The sequence below is a fragment of the Hyaena hyaena genome, unplaced genomic scaffold, assembly GCF_003009895.1.
Source record: "Hyaena hyaena isolate Hyena2069 unplaced genomic scaffold, ASM300989v1 scaffold_823, whole genome shotgun sequence".
NCBI classification, from domain to species: Eukaryota; Metazoa; Chordata; class Mammalia; order Carnivora; family Hyaenidae; genus Hyaena; species Hyaena hyaena.
In genome coordinates, this window is record NW_024081456.1 from 396,198 (window position 1) to 418,784 (window position 22,587).

Sequence of the window (22,587 nt, forward strand, 5' to 3'; positions counted from 1 at the left end):
ACAGCAGCTGAGACGCACTTGAATTGTAGGACTTAGTGCACCAGGGGCGCCCCAGTTAAGGGAGAAGGGACCCCGGCCCCCCAGCCGCTGGCCCACCAGTTTCTGGGCCTGACGCCCCAGCATTGCCTTGTACCCCCAGGGCTGCGCCCCTGACCGCTGTTGGCTGCCTCAGAGTCTGAACTATTTTGATTTCTTCTGCTTCTACATTTTCTTTTGCTGGGGGTGGGGGGAAAGAGTCCCCAGTCGTATGTGGCTTCCCAGAGACCTGCTGGCTGCGGTTTCTGTGCATGCACTTCCCAGCCAGGCTGTGTGGAAGCTGGGAGGTAAGCCCCTCCCTGGCGCAGGCAGCCCCTGGTGTGCCAGCTGGGCGGGGCACTGACCAGTCCACCATTCCAGGTCTGTGCGGGGCCGGTGTTGGTGCGGATCCACCATCTGGTGACCCCTTACAGCCCTGAAGTCCTGAGGACTTTCTGTTGGGGGCTCTCCAGGCGCCCCTCCTCCTTAGCTGCCCTGGGGGTGGAGGGTGGGGGGCTGCCAGCAGCAGATCTGGGGAAAATTGCGAGTCAAAAGCTTATGAGTGCAACAGGTTCCTCAGGCCAGCCACAACGGCTGAATGCTGAGACACACCTGGAGCCAGAGACTTGTGGGAGCCTGGGCTGGAGGCCATTGGGGCTGGAAAGGTCACCTGCCGAGTCCTGGACACTGACACGCAGGGCAGGGGGGAGCACCCACTTATTTCAAATCCCCAAGCCTCTGGGCTGGGCTGGAGCTCAGGGCAGAGCCAGCGGAAGAAGCTGCCTGCACCCCCAAAGGGAGGGAAGGGAGGGAGGGGATGAGGCTGGCTGAGGGACGGGGGTCCTGGGGGGCTGGGGTGGGGGTGCGGCCTGGAGCCTAAGAGGAAATGGGTGAAAACCTGGCGGAGGATGGGAGCGCTGGCAGAGGGACCAGAGACCTAAGGAGGGGAAGAAGGGGAGGGGGAGGGCCTGAGGGAAAGGCCGGGAGTGCGGTGGGGGTGGGGGACAAGGGCCTGGGGAGTAGGGAGGTGGGCAGGGCTGGGGTGAGGCTGGCGCAGGGACAGCGGACCCAGGGAAGAGGGATGGTGGGGAGGCCGGCTGGGGGAGCAGAGTGGAGGGCGGGGCTAGAGGACGCGGGGAGGGCTGGGGCACAGGGGGCGCCGGGGAGGTGGGGAGGTGGGCGGCCGCGCGCCGTCTTCAGCACCGCGGACAGCGCCCGGGCTCCCAGGCTCCTGCCCGACCGACCGCACGCACAGGCTCACGGTCCGAGGCTCCCGGGACCTTGGGGTGCTCCGAGCCCTCCCAGGGATCGCAGAGGACGAGGGAGGAGGGCGGCCCCGGGGCCAGTCGGCCTCATCTCCAGCCTGGCAGTCGCCATGCTGCTGGAAACCGAGCTCGATCGAGCCGGAGATCGGCCCGGGGCCCCCGGGGCCGCTGCCGTCTGCGCCTTCGGTGGGACTCGGGGTAAGGCCCCCCGCGAGCCCCTTGGCCTCCAGCCAGGGCCAGAGGACTCACAAAGGGAGAAACAAAACGGCAAAGGCAGGAGAGTCAGGCAGAGGGACAGCGGGGAGGAAGGGGCCCAGGACAGCAGAGAGGGGGAGAAAGTCTGGAGAAACCAAGGGCCGGGAGGGGGGCAGCACACACGAGAGATGGGAACAGGGGCAAGGGGAGGTGAGTCTGGCAGGTCCGTGGGCAGAGGGCGCGGAGCTCCCTGCAATGGTTCCAGAGGCCAGACCCAGGAGTGGGGCCGTGGTTTGCTGGGGCGCGCCCAGAGAACAAGGTGCCCTGCAGGCGCGGCTGGGGCGAAGGGATAGGGCAGAGCCAGGGGCGCCGATTTCCTCCAGAGACGCCACGCCCCTAAACTGTCCCACACAGTCCAGCCCCGACCTCCTAAACGCCCAACAGTGCAGAACTGGGACCCCTGGGCTGGATCTCCCGCCGGAACCACCGTCCCTAAGGGCCACTCGATCGCCATGGACGTTGTGAAATAATGGAGGCATTGTTGGCAGGCTGGCCAGATGCTGAGCGTGTGGGGCGGCCACTTCCGGGCCCGCTGCCCGCCTGCCCCTTCCCCACTCGAGCCACGCACGGTCCCTGTAGGCAGGCCTCCGCAAGCAGCTGACACGCCACAGGCGGCACCCCAGCACACCCGGCACCCACTCGGCTGGCCAGCTTGTGCACCCTTGCCCTGTCCTCTGGGTAACAAGTGTCCTATGAGCCTCTGCTCAAAACCGTGAGGCTTCAGGCCGGCTGGGACCTGGGAGGGCACTGTGCCTGCCCGGCAAACACCCTTCCAGACGGGTCCCCTTGTTAAAGTGCACAGACCAGGCAACTGGAGGCCAGGAGAAGGAGCACAGCGCAGCCTGCCCACTACCAGTTCCAGGAGGGGGGGCTGAAGGCTGGGATAAGCCCGGCTCCCCCCCAGCACTGCCCGGGGCCCCTGCCCTCACCGTGCCCGGGCGGCAATGGTCCCACACTGCCGTGTCTTAATTGTCAGCCTGGGGACAGGATGTTGGAAGGTGAAGCGTGCGGCCCGCGCGCTGGGGCGCTGTGAGTGAGGAGGGAAGTGAAGGTGGACCCCCGACTTTCCCAGCTCTGTCGTTCCTGACCTGAATCTTATCTGCGTGTCCAGGCGGTGGACACCGGGTGTACTGCCGAGAACCGCCCTTCTTCTCTACGCCCATTCTGGTGGCCGGGCCCAGGGTGGGGCTCAGAAACTGGTCAGAGCTGGGAGGTCTGAGGTCGTGTCTGGCTCCTGGCGGCTTGGCCGAGAGCCTTTGGGCGCCACACTCGTCCTCTCTGGGTCTCGGGTCGCGTTCCTGCCAACCAGACGTTGTCACCAAGTCTCCCAGCCCCGGCTCTCAAGCGGGTGTAGACGCGGCTCCTTCCCGGCCCGCGCTCCGGGACCCACAGCCTACCCGCGCGCGTGCACGCCCGAGCCCAGGCCTCAGCCCGCGGCCCACGGCTCCGGGCAGGGAGCTGCGGGGCCCAGGCAAGAGCCTCCTCCCCTGACTGTCCCCGCCCTCGGGCCGGGCCCTCGGGTGGCGCCTGGGCACCCAGTCCCCGCGCGAAGGCGCGCAGCGCGGGCGGACGGCGGGGGCGCGTCTCGGCCACCCTCGGCCCCGCCCCGCGCCGCGGCCCCGCCCCCCGGCTGCTCCGCCCTGCGCGCGGCCTGAGGCTCCGGGCCCCAGGGCGGCCCGCGGGCGCGGCGCCCAGCAGCGCGGGGAACCGCTCGGACACCAGCCCGGGGCCAGCGAAGCCGTGGCCTCGCCGGGCCCGGGAAAGTTCTGGGCGGGGGAGCAGCGGCGCCGGGAGACGGGTCCCATGGAGGCGCGCGGGGAGCTGGGCCCCGGCCGCGAGCAGGCGGGCGGCGACCTGCTGCTGGCGCTGCTGGCGCGGAGGGAGGACCTGCGCCGAGGTGGGTGCCCAGGCTGAGCGGCTGCCCCGGGAGACCCAGGGGTCCTCGCTCCTCTCCGGGCCTGGCCACGGAGGTGGCGGGAGACAGGGGGCCGGGGCGGGCGTGGGTGCAAGGGCCCCAGAGCGAGTTAGCGTCGGGGCCCCTGGAGCTGCGCTGTCCGCTGCATGGTCGCCGCGCCGCACTGCTCGGGCCGGACATTCCGTGGGGTCCCAGGGCCCATGTAGGAAACCCTGTCCCTTATCAGGAGAGCAGGTGGAGAGGGTCCCGGAGAGGCCCGGTCCCACCCAGACCCTCCACACTTTCCGGGGGGAGAGAGTTAGAGGCAGGGGCCGGGCGGAGCCGAGCCCAGGGCAGGTCGCGCCTGGTGGAGACGTCTGCCCCCACACGCACCTGCCCCCTGGCCGGCTCTCGGGACCGTCTGCGGGAAGGACCCAGCCTCCCCGGCGGCGGCAGCCCTGCCCTGGCTCCCCGGGGCTTCGGCTCCCAGAGCAGGGCCGTCAGCAAAGGTTCTCCGGCCGCGGAACCAGGGATGGAGAGGAGGCGGGCCCGGCGGGGTGGGGGGCGCAGGGACGGAGCAGGTGGGAAACAGGTTGCATGGGGGGCGGGAGGGGGCTCATCCGTCTCCTACTTATTTATTTATTTTCCCGACGGTTCCTGGGAGGGGTTGGCCGCAGGGGCTGGGAGGAAGGAGTGGGAGGGCGGAGGGGAGGGAGGGAAGGGAGGCGGGCTCAGGACAGCCGGCGGCGGCGGGCGGGCGAGGCTGGGCCCCGCGGGCGCTGAGGGTAGGAGCCCCCGCCGGCGCTGGAGCCGCCATGCAGCGTAAGGCCCGGGTCGCGGGGCCGGGCGGGGGGCGCGCGGCGGGCCGGGCGGGGGGCGGGCGCTGTCCGCGGCCGCGGTGCTGAATCCGCGCGGCGCCGGCCCGTCCAGCCACCAGCGCGAGGCCGGCGGCCCCGGCCGCCCGCGAGGGGGCCCGCGTCGCGCGGCGGATCCCGGCGCTCCTGCATCCGGGGCCGCGGTTTGGCCCGACGCGGGATCGCGGCATTTACGAATTCCCTGCCTCTGAGGGGGGAGGTCGATCCTGTTATTTCAACCTGGGACCAGGGAGGCCCTTCTCCGGTCCCCACCCCCACCCCACCCCACCTGCCACGCGCCGTCCTGGAGCCCGAGGGGCCGGCGGCTGGCCAGGAGAGCACAGCGAGGTGGGCACCCTGGGTGCGCTCCTTCCAGCTCCTGCTGCTGGCTCTCTCCTCTCCGGAAGACCTTTTCTAAATCAACAGGGAGACTCACCCCATGAGCACCCTGAAAAGCTCTTCAGTGGCTCCCGCAGGCCACCCCAGACTTCCCCAGGCTGGTTCCCCCAGAGGCCTTCAGTCTCACCGCAGCAGAGCTGAGCGTCCGACTAACTCTTGTCAGTTACCGACTATTGAGTCTGACGACAACGATGCGTTTGTATCCCTTGCATAAGTATCCCCCAGGGCTCCCACAGATGAGGACGCCAGATTTTGCCTTGGCAGACGAGGCCACGGCGCTGGGCAGCCACACTTAAACACGCAGTCTCCAGCTGCAATGATATTTAAGTGTGCAAAATGATGATGAGGACTGGGCGGTGGGCACCCCACAACCCACAGATGCCTTGCCTCCTGGTGACAGTAGAGAGGCCCTGGGGCGGGATTTTCACTCAAGCTTCATGTGCACCCTTCGTGCTAAATGGGAACGTTTTGCGGTTAGTGGTATCGGGCCTAACAGGACGGCCTAGGCACCTTCCTGCTCAAGGGCACACTTCTACACCGATTTCAGTTTTTCCCAATTTTAACTGTGTGCCCGGCTCTGGACCTCGCTGCCGGGCACTCGCTACGGTTGGGGAGCAGCGAAGCAGCCGCTAGCGCCACCTGGGGAAGAGGGAGTGCAGGGAAACGGGTGTCCCTGGGCAGCCCTGAGCCCCCGGAGGCTGGAGCGGGAAGGCGACTTCCGCGCTGCCTCTCCGGGCGGCACCCCTGACCCCGGCGGCTCCTCGGCCTGCAGAGATCCCGCTGTGTGCCGGCTGTGACCAGCACATCCTGGACCGCTTCATCCTCAAGGCTTTGGACCGCCACTGGCACAGCAAGTGTCTGAGGTGCAGCGACTGCCACGCGCCGCTGGCCGAGCGCTGCTTCAGCCGGGGAGAGAGCGTCTACTGCAAGGACGACTTCTTCAAGTGAGTGTGGCCGGAGGGCATGCGGGGCGGGCGGGGGAGAAATCTGCTCCCAAAGAGCGGGCCCCTCCCGTCACCCAGGTGGGGAGGGCGCGGGCGGGGGGTCCCGGGAAGCTCCACACCGGCCTGGCTGGTGCTGCAGTTAAATTTTTCCTGAGTAATTAATTTTGTAAATCATGGAAACAGTCGTTCAAAACGATAACCCAGGTTTGGAGAAGTTGATTGCGTTTACTCCCTCTCAATTCTGGTCTTGTTTTTGTCCTTAATGCTTGGGAGGGGGTGCTTTCCAGGCACAGGTCTCTGGGGCCTAAGGCACCTAGCCCGTGGATCCAGCTTCCTGATGGACACCGAGGGCCGGGCGGCTAGGCTCCCCAGGGCCTCTGGGTCCCTTCCCGGTATTCCGTGCGGCTCGCAGAGGCTGCCTGGCGGGTGATTTAGGGGCAGGGCCGGGGTGAGCCTCCCTCCTGAACGCCCAGCACGGCGTCCCGCTCGCCGCTCTCTGACCCGCTCCGGGCGAAGGAGCTGCCGACGCCCCGCTGAAGCGCGCCCTGTGCGCCCCGCAGGCGGTTCGGGACCAAGTGCGCCGCGTGCCAGCTGGGCATCCCGCCCACGCAGGTGGTGCGCCGCGCCCAGGACTTCGTGTACCACCTGCACTGCTTCGCCTGCGTCGTGTGCAAGCGGCAGCTGGCCACGGGCGACGAGTTCTACCTCATGGAAGACAGCCGGCTTGTGTGCAAGGCGGATTACGAGACAGCCAAGCAGCGCGGTCAGTGGGCGGGTCCACCCACTCTCCTAACCCCCGTCTGCAAAACGAGGCTGGGGCCCGTTGTTGGGGCGCAGAGGGATCCCCACGTCCTGCGCTCGCCGCAGCGCTCTTGCTCAGGGGTGGAAACTTAAGCGCCTTCCCTCCAGGCCCGCAGTGGGGATGGGGCTGGAGCCGCGTGGGGACAGTTCACAGAGCGGCAGGGGTCTTAGCGGCCTCCTCACTCGAGGGCGAGGGAGCAGGGAAGCTGATCTGAATTGTGTGGATTATCACCCCAAACCGACGACCGTGAGGATCCAGCCCTACCCACAGCCTCGGAACAAAGGGGAGCCCGGGAGGAGGGGGGGAGGTGCGGGCCGCGGGGTCGCAGCTCAGCCCCCCTCCCCCCGGGGCCACCGCGCTCGGGCCCCATCTTCCCCGGGGTCCCCGCGCCCGGACAGGGTTGGGGCCGTCGGGTGGCCGAGGCACCCGGCCTCACCCCACTCCTCGCGGTGCAGAGGCGGAGGCCACGGCCAAGCGGCCGCGCACGACCATCACAGCCAAGCAGCTGGAGACGCTGAAGAGCGCCTACAACACGTCGCCCAAACCCGCGCGACACGTGCGGGAGCAGCTGTCGTCCGAGACCGGCCTGGACATGCGCGTGGTGCAGGTCAGCGCCCCGCGCCGGCCGCGGCCCCGGCCTCTCCGCCGCCCCCGCCAGGCCGCTCACCCGCCCGACCCCGCAGGTGTGGTTCCAGAACCGCCGCGCCAAGGAGAAGAGGCTCAAGAAGGACGCCGGCCGGCAGCGCTGGGGCCCGTACTTCCGCCACATGAAGCGCGCCCGCGGCGGCTCCAAGTCCGACAAGGACAGCGTCCAGGAGGAGGGGCAGGACAGCGACGCCGACGCCGCCTTCACCGGTAACGGCCGCGCCCCCGGGGCGCCGGAGCCCCGCACCCGGGAGCCGCAGCCCGGGTTCCCCGCGCCCGCGCCCTTGGGCACCCGCAGCCGGCAAATCTCAATTTCCCCGCTAGGGGACCGTTAATGGACTCCCCCCCCCCCCCCCGCCCCCCCCCCCCCCCCCCCCCCCCCCCCCCTCGGTCCTGCCCTTCGCGTCCCCCGGCTCCGCTCGCTGCCTCAAATTCAATCCCCCCCCCCCCCCCCCCGCCCCAGCCGTGGGGTCGGGCCCCTGGGGCGCTCAGCGGCTCCCCTGGTGGGGGGACAGCCCCCACCACCCACGTGTCCTGAAGCAGGCTTTCTCACGGGAAAGGGTCCAGACCACCCTCTGGTTCCTGGCCCTTGCAATGATTTTTAGGAAAGTGGGCAGCACAGTTCTGGGGTAAGTGGTGAAAAGTCTCGGCTGTTTGGAGTTGGGGGTCCACCCTCCCCTGTGGGATTTGATTGTCTCCGCCTCGGTGCCGGGGAGACCTCGTTCTTACCCTCTTAGTGCCCGTCGTCAGTTTATGCAAGTTTCTTTGGCTGCACTGTGACCTTAGCTAACTACTCACCCTGCCTCTCTGAGCCTCAGTTAAGCTGTCTGCAAAATGGGATTAGTGGTGTCTGTGCCCCTTTCCCAAAGCCGTCTTGGGGATTGTCCCGCAACCCTGGGTTTTGACTGGCTTGTTCCTGGCCCTGATCTCTCCCCCCCGCCCCCCCCAGGGGGTCCCACCATTCCGTAGATGCTGGGTGGGATTGAGCTAGCCAAGCACAGGGGAGAGGGCAGCGTAAGTTCTAAAGAGAAGGGGTGCGGCGGGCCACTGCCGTGGGAGGGGCGCTGAGGGTGGGGTGGAGGAGGGCGGGCCCTGAGCTGCGCGCTCCACTTCCTTTGCAGATGAGCCTTCCATGGGCGACATGGGCCCTGCCGGCGGCCTCTACAGCAGCCTGGGGGAGCCCACCCCCGCCCTGGGCAGGCCCGCCGGAGCCCCTGGCAGCTTTCCGCTGGAGCACGGAGGCCTGGCCGGCCCGGAGCAGTTCCGCGAGCTGCGGCCTGGCAGCCCTTACGCTGTCCCCCCGTCCCCAGCTGCCCTGCCGAGCCTCCCTGGCCCCCAGCCCCTTCTCTCCAGCTTAGTATACCCGGATGCCGGCTTGGGCCTGGTGTCCGCAGGGGCCCCCGGCGGGCCCCCGCCCATGAGGGTGCTGGCAGGAAACGGACCCAGCTCTGACCTGTCCACGGGGAGCAGCGGGGGCTACCCCGACTTCCCCGCCAGCCCCGCCTCCTGGCTGGACGACGTGGACCATGCGCAGTTCTGACCGAGGCCCCCGGCTCCACGAGCAGCGGACTGAGGGGTGGGGGTAGCCGGCCGGCCGGGAGCTGCACGGCCCTCCTTTCCTGGACCTCTGCGGGGCGCAGGGGACGCAGGCACCACCGGCAGCAGCGGGGGGACGGGATGAGGACCCCGAGAGAGGGCTCCTTTCTACGGAGCGCCATCCCGCAGCCCCGCCCTGGGCGGCTCCTCCTTGGACACAGGGTCCCCCGCAGGGTGGCCGCCCAGCAAGCCTGTTTTGTAAGCAAATTTCTCCCTTTGTGGACCAATTATCTGGACGCTTGCTGTTTCTAGACCCGAACCATCACCCGCCCAGGCTGGGTCTTCACTCCGGGCCTTGCTCCACCTGGAAGATGCTTTACTTTCTAAAATTTAAAAACTAGTATGAACCGTGCTTTTATTTCCCAAGCTCCATCTGCCTGAGCTGTGTAGCCCTGCGTTAGGTCAGAGATGGGTCTCTTCTGTCCAGGCAGGAGGTGGCTGAGGGGGGACCATGCCTGTGTCCTTCCTGGTCCCCCTGAGAACCTCCCTGACCCCACTCCCCACCTTCCCAGGAGCCTCCTCTCCCCTCTTCCCTAGGGCAGCTGGCTCTAGATCTTTCTGTTCTCGACTCCACTACCGCGCGAAGAGATGCCACTGGTGGAGTGCTCTCCTTCCCCACGAGCAGCCCTTTAGGGGCCTGGGGACCTCCCTCCGTAGCAGCCGCCCCCAGGCCCTCAGCGTCCAGGCCACGCCTAGCCCACCGATTTCCGTTGCCAAACAGTCCTGGGCCCTCCCCCTCAGGCTCTCACCGCCTGAGGATCGGGCGCCTCCTCTGCCGGCCGCGCGGAGCCGCCGCCCCAGGTTCATGGCCGCGGGTGAGGCCGTTACCCCCCAAACGTGCACCCCAAGCTACCTGTTGGTTCTGTGGACGTCCCGTGTTTTTTATTTACTCTTTGACCATCAGCTCTTTCCAAGACTTCAATAAATTTGTCGGTTATGGTCTAGAAGGTCTGTGTCTTGAGTGGGGCTGGGGGCGCGCGCAGGGGTGCAGTTCTCTGGAAGCGGGAGGCTGGCTGGAGGAGCCACTGGGCTCCTCCTCAGGATGGCACCTGGTGTCATTGGGCCCCTCTGTCCCTGGGTCTTGGCCGCTCTTCTGAGCGCTGGCAGGAGAGGTGGGAAAACGGCCGCGGCCGAGGGGAGGGCTGGGGCTCCCCTGGTCCCCGGGAGAGGCACCAGTGGGGGCGAGGAGGGTGTGGCGCAGCTGGGGATTCAGGGCACGTGGTCACGGGGGGCCTTGCCAGCTTGGATTCCGTCCTAGCCATCTGCTAACTTGCTGTGTGATCCTGCACAAGCGAGCTGCCCTCTCTGAGCCCTGTAGCCCTCCAAGGGCGGTGGAAGGAGAGTGTGCGCTTGGGGCCTCACCTCGCCCCCCCCCCCCGCCGCGCCCCTGGCGCCCCCCGCGGTGAGTGCTCACTGTGGGGCACGACCCGGCCCTGTGGCCTCCCCCGGACTGTTAGGGCTCGGGTGAGGGGAGCAGGGCGGGAATGAGCATCGTCTGCAGGGAAGGGGGGCTGAGGGAAGGGGGAGGGGCGTTCCTGGGAGGAAGGTCCCGGCAGCTCCAGGCTCACGTGCCCCCACAGGGCAGCCCCTGGGACGGGCAATGGGGAGGCACCAGGAGAAGATTCAGGACTGGATGAAGGGACCCAGAAACCATTCCATGGTGGGGAGGAGGGCGCGAAGCAGGGAAAAGCCAGAACAGGAGCAGAAGGGTCAGACGGCACCTACTGGGTGCAAAGGCGTGGCACCCACCTACTGGGTGCAAAGGCGTGGCACCCGGAAGTGTGAGCGGTGCTGGGTGGGCGTGGGGGATGGTGTCAAAGGTCAGGGCCGCCCAGGGGGTGGGGGATGGGGGGACGGGTCCTGTAGGGGAAAGAGCCCTGGGGGAGGGAGGCAGCCTGGCTGGAGCTGGGATCTGCGGCCTGGAGGCGCAGCCCCGAGGGGGCGGGCGTAAATTCTTAAGTCGCCCCCTCTCCCGCCTGAGCCACTCCCCCAGGCCACCCGGGACCTTTTAGGCGCTGACAGGTTAATAAAGTGCTAAGTGTCCCCACGGGGCGGGGGGGGCCTCCGCCTGTTGGCAGTTGCAGCCGAGCGCGCTCCAGCTGGCGGCGCGTCGATAATCCCGGAGCCAAGTCAGTGCCGCTGGGCCCGGGGGCGGGCGGCCTCCCTCCGGGACCCTCGGGACGGGCCCACCCGAGCGCAAGCGCGTGGGAAGCTCGAGACCCTGCGGGTGTGCTGGAGGGATCACTCGAGAGGTACCCAGGCACCTGTCGGATGTGCTCGGCCGTCAGACCACAGCCGCCCTGCCGGGTGCCCGCGCGGAGCCTCTCCGACCTCAGAGGCCCCATCCGAGCAAAGCGCCAGCCGGGCAGAAACGCAGCTCCCACGTCCCGGACCAGGACGCCTGTTAGCCGGGTGGGTGTGGGTGGCCCGGGGCTGGTGCCGCGGTGGGGAAGGGTGCGGAGGGGAGGCCCTGACCGCACTGCTAGCTGGGTGGGGGCACCCTGGAGCTCGCTAACCTTTCTGTGGGGGAAGGGTGCCCCTACTGTTTGTTTTTTTAAGCAGGCTCCAAGCCCAGCCCAACTTGGGGCTCGAACTCACAGCCCTAAGATCAAGACTTGAGCTGAAATCAAGAGTCAGACGCTCAACCGGCTGAGCATCTCGGGCTTGTTAACTTTTGAACACAGTGATGTATTACATTATCAAACGTGAATACCTGAATAGTATAAATAATATAATCAGCCAACACATAAAAGGTCTTCTCTTTGCTTAAATATAAAATTTACACAGGGGGTGAAACCTCAAAGGACGATCCCAAATCAGGGACACACCTCTCTCCCCGGGGATCAGGGGACATACCCGCTCCCCTTCCTGCTTCATCGCCCTCCCCACCACCCCCTGCAGGACTGGCCAGCTTGTTGGGGGACTGGCCCCCCAGATGTGGACAGGTGGGGGTTGGGGTCCAAACCCTGGGACTTGCCTGCTTGAGCAGCAAGACTATAAATCAGTGAGTTTTCAAAGGAATCAGTCTGGAGCGCTAAATCCCAGGGGCTGTAATGATCAATTCTTTAAGCCCATAATTGTTCAAATTACTCTGAGCAACATAAAACATTAATTTTGAGAAATTTAATAGAAAAAAGCTCTTTAAATCCACGACGAGATAAATGACACCCACCACTGCGACCTTTTTCCATACCTTGGTGACATTGAATAATCTGAAAGTTATTCACATTTTCATTCTTCGTGGGAAATGTTGACAAGCTTTTGGCCGTGGGCGAGGTGCACGGTGGCGCGGAGGGCCCCCTCCCCCTAATTAATGGGGGAGCCACGGCTTCATAAAGCAGAATTTTCATCAGTCTGCCTGGGCGACGTGCCTTCGCAGAGCCCACCCCTCCTGGAGCTGATGCAACAAGGGATCATTTTTTACCATAAAAATATTCCCTCCTGACCAGCGGAGCCCCCTCTCTGAATTCAAAGACAGGGCAGAAAGCAGCCGCTGCCGCGGGGGCGGTGCATGCACAGGGTCCAAGGCCAAACCAAAGAGAAAACTTGGGGTTCTGCAGGCCCCAGAGTCAGGGATGCGCGTGTGTGATGGGGAGGGTGGGCGGGCAGATGCGGGCGTGGAGTCGTCCCCGGGGCAGTGACGCAGCCCCCAGGTGCACGCACAGCCCTCGATCCCTCCGTTCTGTGTTCCCAAGCGATCCTCCAGGTGAGCCGCCCCAGCCAGGTGGCTGCATGTGCCGTGGGGCCACGGCTGACATCTGCGTGGGGAGCCGGGGCTCAGCCAGGCCCCGGGACATGGAGGGGACGCGGGGGGCGGTCCCGCGCTCCCTGCCGAGTCCCTCCCGTCTGTCCTTAGGGGTCTGTAGAGTCAGGCACCAGAGCCCGGGAAGCTGTGTGACCTTGCGCAGTGGCTCAACCTTTCTGACCCTGCACGGAGCGGCATCACGATCTCCCTCCCAGGGTCGCTGTGAGGGGAACCGCCTCAGATGAAGGGCTGGGCAGAGATGGACACAGCGAGCGCCTAAACCACCTTCCTCAGGTTTTGAGGGCAAATCCCACTGACACAGAGGAAACGGCCCAGGCAGACCTGCATCCCCAAGACTCGGGGCTCTGTGCCAGCGAGCACGAGCCCCCCAATCTCCGAGGCTCTGTGAGCCACGGGGGTCTGAGTCGGGGAACCTTGTTCAGTTGTCACAGGGGTCAAAATGCCCCTGGCTCGTGGCCTGACTGTGTCAGATCAAAGCTGCCGGAGGCCGGGGGGTGGGCGGCTTCGCGCTGGGACGTCCTCCCCAGCTGTGAGGGAAGCCGGGCTTGTGTGCGCGGGTTCTGGGGGCTCTGGCGTCCGCCCCACGTCTGAACGGAGCGCCCGGGTCGAGGTGCCCCCTGAGCCAGGCGCCGGTGTGAGGGCCCCGGGCCACCGCAGGAGTGCCTCGCGCCCACCTGCCCCCTCCAGCTGCTGGGGAGTCGGACGCAAGGCAGGGGATTGCTGGGGGAGGTCACGCACCCGAGGTGATTTGTTTGGGAAGGACCCCAACCCAGAGGGGGCCCCGTCCCAGAGGGTCCCCTGTCCCTGAGGTCCCCCAACGCAGAGGGGGCCCCAACCCAGGTGGGACCCCGGCCCAGGAGGGCCCCCGTCCCCAAACCTGAGAGCAGCATCATTCTGCCCCCCACATCCATGGCCTATCAGCTGTGGGCCGAGAGGGGACTCCTCCTCTGTGACGGGGTGATCTGGTCAATGAGACGCAAGACACACACCACGGGCCTCGAGGGAAATCGAGTCAGATCCAGAGTGAGAGGCCACCGACCCCCACGGGCCGGCCACGAGGCAGGGAAACCGGACAGAGGGCACGGAGGGCGGGGGCCTGGGCGCTGCTGCTGGGAACCCGGGGCCGCAGGCCACGGGGACAGCCCCCCGGCTCCTCGGACAGCCAGCGTTCCACTCCGGGGCGGCCCCGAGGAGCCCAAACGAACACCCGGATACGAACGTTCACGGCAGCACAACAGCCGAGCTGTGGACGTGGCCTGGTGACCACCCGGCAATAAACATGTAGGAAAAGGGGGCCAGGCTCGTGGCGGCTCAGCACCAGCCGGGACGGCGACGCGCCCACACGCGCCAGGGCCTTGAAACACCCTGTGGCTGAAAGAAGCCAGACACGGAAGGCCACGTGTTATATGATCCACGTTATAGGAAATGTCCAGGACACAGACACAGCCACAGACAGGAAGACGCAAGGTGGGGGGGCGGGGTGTAGGAAGCAGCTTCTGTCCTTGGCTGTGGAAGGTGCCGGAAATGGCCGAGCGTGGAGGGCGCGGGCGGCAGGGCCGATCTGACCGTGTGTGCACGTCACCTGGGCTGGGGGAGGGGGGACGGGCAGAAGGACACCCAGTGGTAACTGTGGGGGGGCCCCACTGCTGGTCGCAGGGGAGGCCCCACCATGGGAGGGGCACACAGAGGGTCCACGATGCCCCGGGCCCAGCCTGCAGGGCAGGGGGTGGCCCCGGCGGCCGAGGGACCCTCCCAGATGAGTGCATCTGGCCTGGGACTCGGTGCCCCCTCCCTGGGAAAGGGCTGGTGTCTGCACTGCCTGCAGGCCGGGTGGCCCAGTGGCTCCGTCCCGTCCCCCAGCCTGAAGCTCCACCAGAGGCCCTGGCCATTGCCCCGGGGCCAGCCCGCCCAGCCCGCCAGCTTTGTTTGAGCTCCAAGAAGGGCAGGGGTCGAGACCTGCGATGTTCCAGGGTGACAGGGTGACACACACCCCCTTCACATGCCCCTCCCCCATTTCTTTCTCTGCTGGGAGAATGCCAGCTGCAGACAGACGGGGCGGGCGGAGGCTGCGCTCTGCAGGCTCCCCTGGGCCTCCCTGGAGGACAGGAGGCGGGTGGCCGGCCGCCACCAGCTCTGAGCTTGGGGGGCCGGCCCCCACCCCCCGCGACAGCTGGCAGGGCCGAGAGAGGGGTGGCGGGAAGGACAGCGACCCCTGAGCCCCACTATGTGCCGGCATCTCCTGCGGAACTCTTTCTTCCGGGAGCCTGACGTCGCTGTGTCCGCACCCCCCCCCAAAGGGCCCAGGGTCCCGGCACCCAGACTCTCCCTGGGGGAATGTTCCCCCCACAGCCAGACCCATTCTGGGGCTGCCTTAGGGGCCTGGTGCCGCCAATCTCCCAGTCTTCCAGAAGATTCCTTCTCAGCTACGTCAGTCAGAAACCCGTCTGTAGTTTACAGCCAAGACCCCCACATGCCTTTCCTCGGGGAGGGGGCAGCGGCTCCTCTCTCCCTGACAAATGTTTCCATCGGAGCTGCGGCTAATCTTCAGAATGACAAGGTTTAAAATTTAATTAGCAGGTTCCTCTTATGCAAACTCTCCTCATTAAACTAAGTGTCCTATTAGTTAAAATGAAGCCTGGTGGGGGTTGGATTTGGATATATGGCTGCCAGGGCAGCGAGCGGCAACGAGGCAGGAAATCTGACGGCGGGTAGGTGGCCTCGGCTCCTGCCAGTTGGGCCATAACTTAGGTAGGTGGCTTCTCTCCCAGTCCTTCCGGTGACGTCAGGCGTCAGAACCCATGGGGACGAAGGAGCCTCTCGGGCTGGCGAGGCCTCCGCATCATCCAGAGGAAGGACATAGTGGGTCCCCACCAGGTCTCTGAAAGGCCGGCAGGCTGCTGGTGGGGGCTGCCTCTGTCCCCCAGGGGCCACTGGGCTCTCCTGCCCTGGGCCCTCCCCGGGGACCCCTCCCCTCCTGCCCCTGCTCCGAGGTCTGGGTCCCGGCCCCCATAAGGGGGAGGCCACTCTCAGTGTTGATAAAGTAAGGGGTGTGGCTTCTTTTTCTGTTACAGATGTAATATTCGCTCCTTGTAGGAATTTGGGAAATGTACAGAACTTGGGAAATTAGGGAAACACACGGGGTTCCTCGTGCATTTGTTTCTAGCTGAGAAGCCACCATGCTGTGGTTGCTCTTGCACTTCCACACGCCGCGCGCGCACACTACCATCCCGGCCCTGCTCGCACTCGTGCGCGCTCATGCCATCTTGGCCGCGTTCGCACCCAACTGCTCTGTCACCTGCTTCATCCTCACTTTGTGTCACACTGTGGCCATTTCCTGGGCCACCAAATGTCCCTCGAGATGCATTCTGCTGGTGGCCTTACCTGAGGTCTGGCTGGCTGTTTGACCACTCGCACTGTTTCTGCTCGGCTCCTGGGAGCGTCAGCTCCCGGAAACGGGGACCCTGTCCAGCCTGGGCAGGAGGGCCGCTTGCCAGGCTGACGGGCTCTGTTGACACAGCCTGGCCCCCTCCCCACACCCCAGAGCCTGGAGGTGTTATCCAGGACCCTCCTGATCCGGGGGAAGTGTGAGCATCTCATCTTCCCTCTCCAGGGCCTTCTCCCTGGACCAAAGGGAACAATCCCGTGCTGCCTTCCTCTTCCTTCCTAGAATGTTCCATGCCAAGGCCACTCCCCACCCCTGTCCATAGTCCCCCTCCCCCCCCCCCCCCCCCCCCCCCCCCCCCCCCCCGTCTCTGAATGGGATCTAGCACAGCTGTAGGGAGTCCATGGTCACCTTCGTGGCTTACGCGCCCCCCCCCCCCCTCCCCCCTCCCCCGCTCTCTCCTCCCCTCAGGGCTCCTGCTTTGAGAATGTGGAGTTTCTCAAAATGGAGTTTCTCAAACTACAGCCAAGGGGCTCTCGGGGTCCGGAGGGCTCTGTACACGCGTGTACGCCCATGTATTGGCCGGGCCTGCGGGTGGGGAGCCCCTGGGTCAGAGGCTGGCGCTGCTCAGCCTGGCATCTCAGGAGCGTGGGCGAGGACCGTGTCATTCTCCCCCGCCCCTCCCCTCCCTGAGCCCTGGGAGGCAGGCCCATCTCTACCCCCGTCGGAGCTGGAGGGCACCCGATGGGGTGGGGGCCGACTCCAGGGCGTGTGTCCCACGACCAGGCCTGTCCAAGCTCGCACCAGCCCGTTGGCTCGCAGCCCCCACCCCTACATCTGGCCGTCCTTCTCGTCCATCTGGCCCTTTGTGCGTGGGCCACAGGCGGGTGGCATGCACTCCGTGAGGGTTCAGGAGGGGCCTGGCTGGCCCGCCTCCTGTCACTGTCCTTGAGCAAATCCTCTGAGGACTTTCTCAACGGAGCTGACTCCTGGCTTCTGGGGATGAGAGGGGGTCCTGGGCCCAGGAGGCAGCGGTGGGGGATGGAGAGCTGGGGCGGGCGGGGCGGGGGCTGCTGCCTCTGGCCCCTGCCCGTGGTACTTTGGAGAACGACCCCCAAACAAGCCCTTGTTCTGCTAGGGGCAGGCACCTGCTAACCCAGAGGCTGCAGAGCCGTGTGCGGCTAAGGGGCTGCACACGCGCGGCTTCATGCTTTGGTCTTGGTCAAAATAACTCCAGCCCATTAGTCTGATTCTAAGGAAACTGTTTAATTAAATAACTGATTCCAACTTTTAGGTTAATCTCTTACTAACTCTGGGGGCCACACTAGAAATATGAGAAGACCAGTCCCCGCGTTCGTACGTGTGGTGTGTGTGCGGACTTCTCCTGACTTGTGGGAGTCGCCCTGGGTGTCTGGGGCACCTCGCAAGGTCGGAGGCTGTGGGTTGTGTTAACCGTTTAAGAAAACTGAATCGAGTTGTAAAAATTCCCTGACCTTGTTAGAGTTTGCTACGCTGCATAATGGAATCGTATTTGTAAACTAAACTTTAGAACTTACCAAACAGACTTTCGAGTTAATTGGATTTTTGAAATTGGATTTTTGAAACACCAAAAATAATTACACCAAAGAATCTTTTTTTTTAATGCTAAAAAAAAAAAAAAGAACATTTGGGAGCACAGAATATTGCTATTTAAGAAATTAAATCTTTTTAAAAATGTTTTTATTTATTTATTTTTTTGAGAGAGAGAGAGATAGAGACCGCATGAACAGGGGAGGGTCAGAGAGAGGGAGACACAGAATCTGAAGACAGGCTCCAGGCTCTGAGCTGTCAGCACAGAGCCCGACACGGGGCTTGAACCTACGGATCGTGAGATCATGACCTGAGCCGAAGTCGGACGCTTACCAGACTGAGCCCCCCAGGCGCCCCTAAGAAATTAAATCTTTGACGCCCAGCCTCACCCTGGGCCACTGAGCCTTCTGGGTTTGGGGGAGGCAGACCTGGTCCTCACCCCCCCTTCCCCTGCAGCGAGGCCCACTTCGTCCCAGAGCCCATGGGTGGGACTTACGTGGAAAAGGGCCTTTGCAGATGTCGATGTCACTGAGGTGTGATGAGGTCGTGCTGGGTCGGGACGGGTCCTGATCCAGTGACAGGTGTCCTGAGGAGAGAGAAATTGAGATACGGGGACACACAGGAATGCGGCCTCAAGAGGACAGCGGCAGAGATGGGAGGTTCGGGGACAAGCCAGGGGCCACGGGGAACAGCCCGGGAGGAACCAGCCTGCCCACGTCTTGATTTCGGGCTCGTGGCCTTCACAGGTGGGAAGGAGTACAGGTGTTTTCAGCCGCCCTGTGTGTGGGCTTTGCTAGGACACCCCTGGTCAGCCACCTGGTGCCGACACCACCCCCATGGTGTGGGCCCCTCAGGTCCCCGCTGCCTGCAGGGCACAGGGTGAGCAGGCCGCGGGGAGGGGTCCCCAGGGGCCTGGTGCCTCCTTCCATACCAGCTGGGCTGTCCCTCCCCCCTCCCGGCTGCCCCTCCCCGGCTGTCCCCCCCCCCGGCTGTCCCCCATCCCCGGCTCTCCCCCCCCCCCGGCTCTCCCCTCCCCCGCTGTCTGTCCCCAGGCTGCCCCTCCCCAGGCGGTCCCGGTAGCCTGCGGGCATCTGCAACTTCAACCTGCTGCCCGGTGGTGCCCTGACTGCCTTCCTACAGGCTGGGGGGAGGGGACCAGCATGTCGGCTGACCGCCCCCAACGAAGACCCCGGTGACCCTGCCCGGCTCTCCCCAGTCCGCCAATATTAGAAAGGATTTGTGTCCCCGATAAATAATGCAAAGTTAAATTACATCCGCTCGGGCTTAAATTTTCATATTCCTATTTCTCATCTCCATAAGAAATGGTGCTCCCGGGCCACACGGGGTGGCCTCTGCCAGCTGCCAGGAGGCTCCTAATGAAATTACTGCTCCAGGCGGCAGGCAGCCGGGCAGGGGTGGGGGCGGCCCACCCGAGGGGGGAAAAGGTAAAAGGCCGGAGTTCAAATTATTTATCTCCCTAATAATGTAACTGATTGCAGGCATCGAGCGGCCTCGGGCCGGGGCCGGGTTGGGGGGGGGGGTGATGCATGAGGAGGCGGGGCGGGGAGGCGCAGGGTCTTCCGGGGACCAACCCCACTGCAAGGGCGCAGCAAGGACGCGCCTCAGATGTGGTGCAGAGCCGGGATGTGGGGGCCACCTCCAGGGAGAGGTGGGGTCAGCACGACATTTCTGGGGCTCAGGCAGTGAGCACGGCCCGAGGCGCCCTTCAGGAAACAGGGCAGGCGCTTCCTCGGAGTCCTCACCCCTGTGTCCCGGCTGAAGGCAGGGGCGGGCTGGTGCAGACTGGCTGTGCCAGACCCGGGAAAGAGCTGGTGCTTCAAAAATGTTGGGTGCACAGCGTTGCCCAACCGAGGGCCTTCCCCAGTTTGCTGGCCAGGAGGGGAGATCCCGGGCCTGCCTGGAGAGTGCCAAGGGTCCAGACAGAATGACCTGGAATCCCAGAAAGGATGGGGAGAGGCCCCTGCTGGCTGAGTGCAGGCAGGGGGCTGCAGAGGGCAAGGGCGGGAAGGGCAGGGGGCAGGGGGTCCCCACCAGGGAGTGGCCCTGGGAGGAAGGGCACGTGGCCAGAGTTCCTGAAAGCAGCCCCCAGGCAGACCACAGCACAGCCCGGGGAAGCCCCCCAAAACTAAGACAAAGCCCTGCTGCGAGAGGGGCACCTGAGTATCTCAGCTGGTTAAGCGTCCGACTTCGGCTCAGGTCATGATCCCGCAATCTGTGAGTTCGAGCCCCATGTCGGGCTCTGTGCTGACGGCTCAGAGCCTGGAGCTGCTTCGGATTCTGTGTCTCCTCCTCTCTCTCTACCTCTCCCCTGCTCACGCTCTGTCTCCTTTTCTGTCTCAAAAATAAATAAACATTTAAAAAAAAGAGAAAGAGAGAGTTAAAATCCTTTGTTACCACTGTCAGGAAGGGGTCCGTACCCTGCGCCCTTCCCGCCTGTAGGGCCCTCCAGCCCCGCAGCTCGCTGGCCCTCTGTTCTGCAGACTGCGACCCGGGGGTCCTCGCTGGATCACCCAGGCCCTGGCGGCCATCCCCGGGCCCCCCTACCTGCGGAGGGAGCAAGGTGAACCAGGCAGCCCTTTACCTGGCCGAGTGCAGCGGCCTCTCTGTCCTGTATCTAGGTCCCGCACCCCACTTTTCCTCCCCCCCGGGGCCCAGCCCCCCTGGTTGAGCCCCAGACCCTGGTTGGACAGGCAGCACCGCCCCGGTTTCCTGCCTCGCCCTCGCCCGCTGCCCCCTCCCCTCGTATTTATGGGCACTTAATCTGTGTGAGCGGCCAGCCCCAATATATCTCCAAGTATTGATCAGCTTTAGGCTGATAGAAGTTCAAGCTCACAGGGCCTCGCTCTTTGACCCCCAAATAGGGTATGAATCTCAATCGGATAGACTGATATTCGCACACAGCTTCTACCCCGGGCTAGAGGCTGCAGGAAAAATCAATGGAGAGTGCTAATGACTCGCGATTTATAGAGCACCTGTCATTTTAATATTAGAATAAATGTTATATTGCGAAGGGAGGGGACACAGGGGGTCTCAAGGAAGATATTTCTTAGAGAGCCTTTTCTGCTGGAAAATGATGTGCGTGGGATTTTATGAAGTCAAATTTATAGACCTCATTTAGGCTTATAATTTAAAACTGCTTATGAGAAAGACATTCAGTAGAGAGCTGAGTGGGGGGCAGGGGCTGGACAGGCGGGTGGTCCCAGAGCTGGAAGGGGCAGGGAGGGCGGCCCCGGGGCCCAGGGTGCCAGGCTGTGGCTCCACCGGGGCCTGAGCAGTTGGGCATCCTGAGGTGGGGGTGGGCAGCCGGCGTGGCAGGATCAGTCCAGGCCAGCGGCCAGATGTGAGCGGGGACATGGGCGCCAGCCTGTCTCTACTGCCGGGCCACGGGCCTGGCAGAGGAGGTAACACCCCAAGAAGGTGAGCCTCCCTGCGGGCGTCCACCTCCACTCTAGGCAAAGCCAGGCATGTGTGTGCACCTGTGTGCAGGTCACATACTCACGTGGCCCTGTCCGCCCCGCACAGGCGCTGATGAACATGCCACGCACACGTGCACCCACACACCTGTGTCCACCTGCGCAGGTGCGCATGTACACCTGTGTCCGCCAGAGCAGGTGCACACACGTGTGCACACACCCGTGGCCGCCGGAGCAGGTGCACGCACGTGTGCGCACGCTCGTGGCCGCCGGAGCAGGTGCACACACCTCTCTCAAAAGCCTTTCCTTCACCTCCTACTTCAAAGCCACTTCCTTGATTTCTCTGCTCAAGAAAATTCTTGGCCCCAAGCTTCCCACCCCTAGAGGGACTCGAAGTCACCTGTGTCCTGGGCTGGGAGGAGGTCAAAGGGGGGCCCTAAAGTTTGTTACTTAGGTCAACTGTGCTGGGTGACTGGGGCTCCGGGGACACCACTGTCTGGAAGGAACAGGGCAAAGGCCAAGGGGAGCGGCACCTACGGGCTGATGCCGAGGCAGGAAGCAGCCGGCCCTCCCGCGGCCGCCTCGCCCAGGCAGAGAGGAGACGACCATGAGGCCTTGGGCCCCGGATGCTTGGCCCATCCCTGCCGGCAAGTCCCCTCCGAGGGTCTGCGTGACTGTGGGAGACTGCTGGGGCCGCCTGTGGCTGAGCACCTCCTGCCCCTCTGGGCCTCAGTTTCCCCAGCTGCGTCTGGAGGGTTTCCTCAGCTGATGGCCTGAGAGCCTTCGATTCTAGGCTCCAATCTCTGCTCCTGGAGAGGCCTGGTCATGACCCCGTTCTGATCCCGGAGGTCCCCTACCAGGAAATAGGCCTGGGGGGCTGTGGCCGGCCCTGGGGACCCCCGTGCAGGCTCCCCGTGAGGCCTGGCCTCAGGGGCTGGAATTTCCGGAGAGCTGGACAGGGCGGGGATTGGCCTTTTCCTAAGTGAAATCGTCTTCCACAAGGAGGCCTCTCTCGGTGCACAGCTCCTCGCCGGGAGCTGGGGAGAGCCCCCCCCAACTCGCTGCCAGGCTCACAGGCTGTCACTTAAGGCACAGAAGCTCGGCAGGGCCCAGGAAGACCCACTGCGCTTCCAGAAGGAGGTGACGACGCCCTCTCCTCCGCACACTCCCTGCACAGTGCCCGCGGCGCCCGGTGCGGGATGGGCGGATTTTACATTTCCGACTTTATTAAAGGTGTGTGTGGAGCTTGGGAATTGCTGCCTTCTCTCCGTGGCCAATCCCGCTCCTGGAGGCCATAAATCTCCGGGCCTATGATTTGTGACTCCGCACTCCCGATAAATTAAATCTTTCTTGATGAAAAGGTTGGAGCTCTCGGCTCTGCTTCAGGTCACTGTGCTTGTCCAGAGTGAGTGGTGAGGGGCCCGGGCGGGGCTCCCCGCTGCCCCCCACCAGCTGCCTGCCCACAACGGGGCGCAGGGCTGGGGGCAGCGAGGGGGCAGCAGGGAAGCGGCTCCCCGGCACAGCCAGGCCCTCAGTGGCGCCTTGCTGCCAGACCTGCAGACCCTCAGCCACCAGCGGACGTCTTGGCTCTTGGTCTGACACGTCTGCAGGTCTCCATGGCCAGAACAAAGCCGTCCTTGGTTTTCCCAGATGGCAGGGGCGCCCGGGACGGGGCTGCCTGGGGAGGCCTTTCCGCGCTGCCCAGGCCCTGCACCGCGGGCCAGCCCCGCGCGGTTCCGGAGTTGACCGTCAAGGGTCTTGCGCCTG

The 22,587-nt window shown here is 64.8% G+C and overlaps 1 protein-coding gene across 2 annotated transcripts; it reads left to right on the forward strand.

Annotated features, from left to right (window-relative positions):
• The first annotated feature begins 1,390 nt into the window (after nucleotides 1-1,390).
• Nucleotides 1,391-8,613, forward strand: LHX3 (LIM homeobox 3). 2 transcript variants are annotated; one of them, XM_039219668.1, is made up of 6 exons: nucleotides 1,391-1,478; nucleotides 5,455-5,626; nucleotides 6,187-6,389; nucleotides 6,884-7,035; nucleotides 7,112-7,283; nucleotides 8,195-8,613. In XM_039219668.1, exons 1-6 carry the CDS (start codon nucleotides 1,391-1,393, stop codon nucleotides 8,611-8,613), a joined length of 1,206 nt encoding a protein of 401 aa, XP_039075599.1. The 2 variants fall into 2 exon arrangements, with proteins under 2 accessions (XP_039075599.1, XP_039075598.1); XM_039219667.1 differs by lacking the exon at nucleotides 1,391-1,478 and adding an exon at nucleotides 3,339-3,432.
• Nucleotides 8,614-22,587: the final 13,974 nt, after the last annotated feature.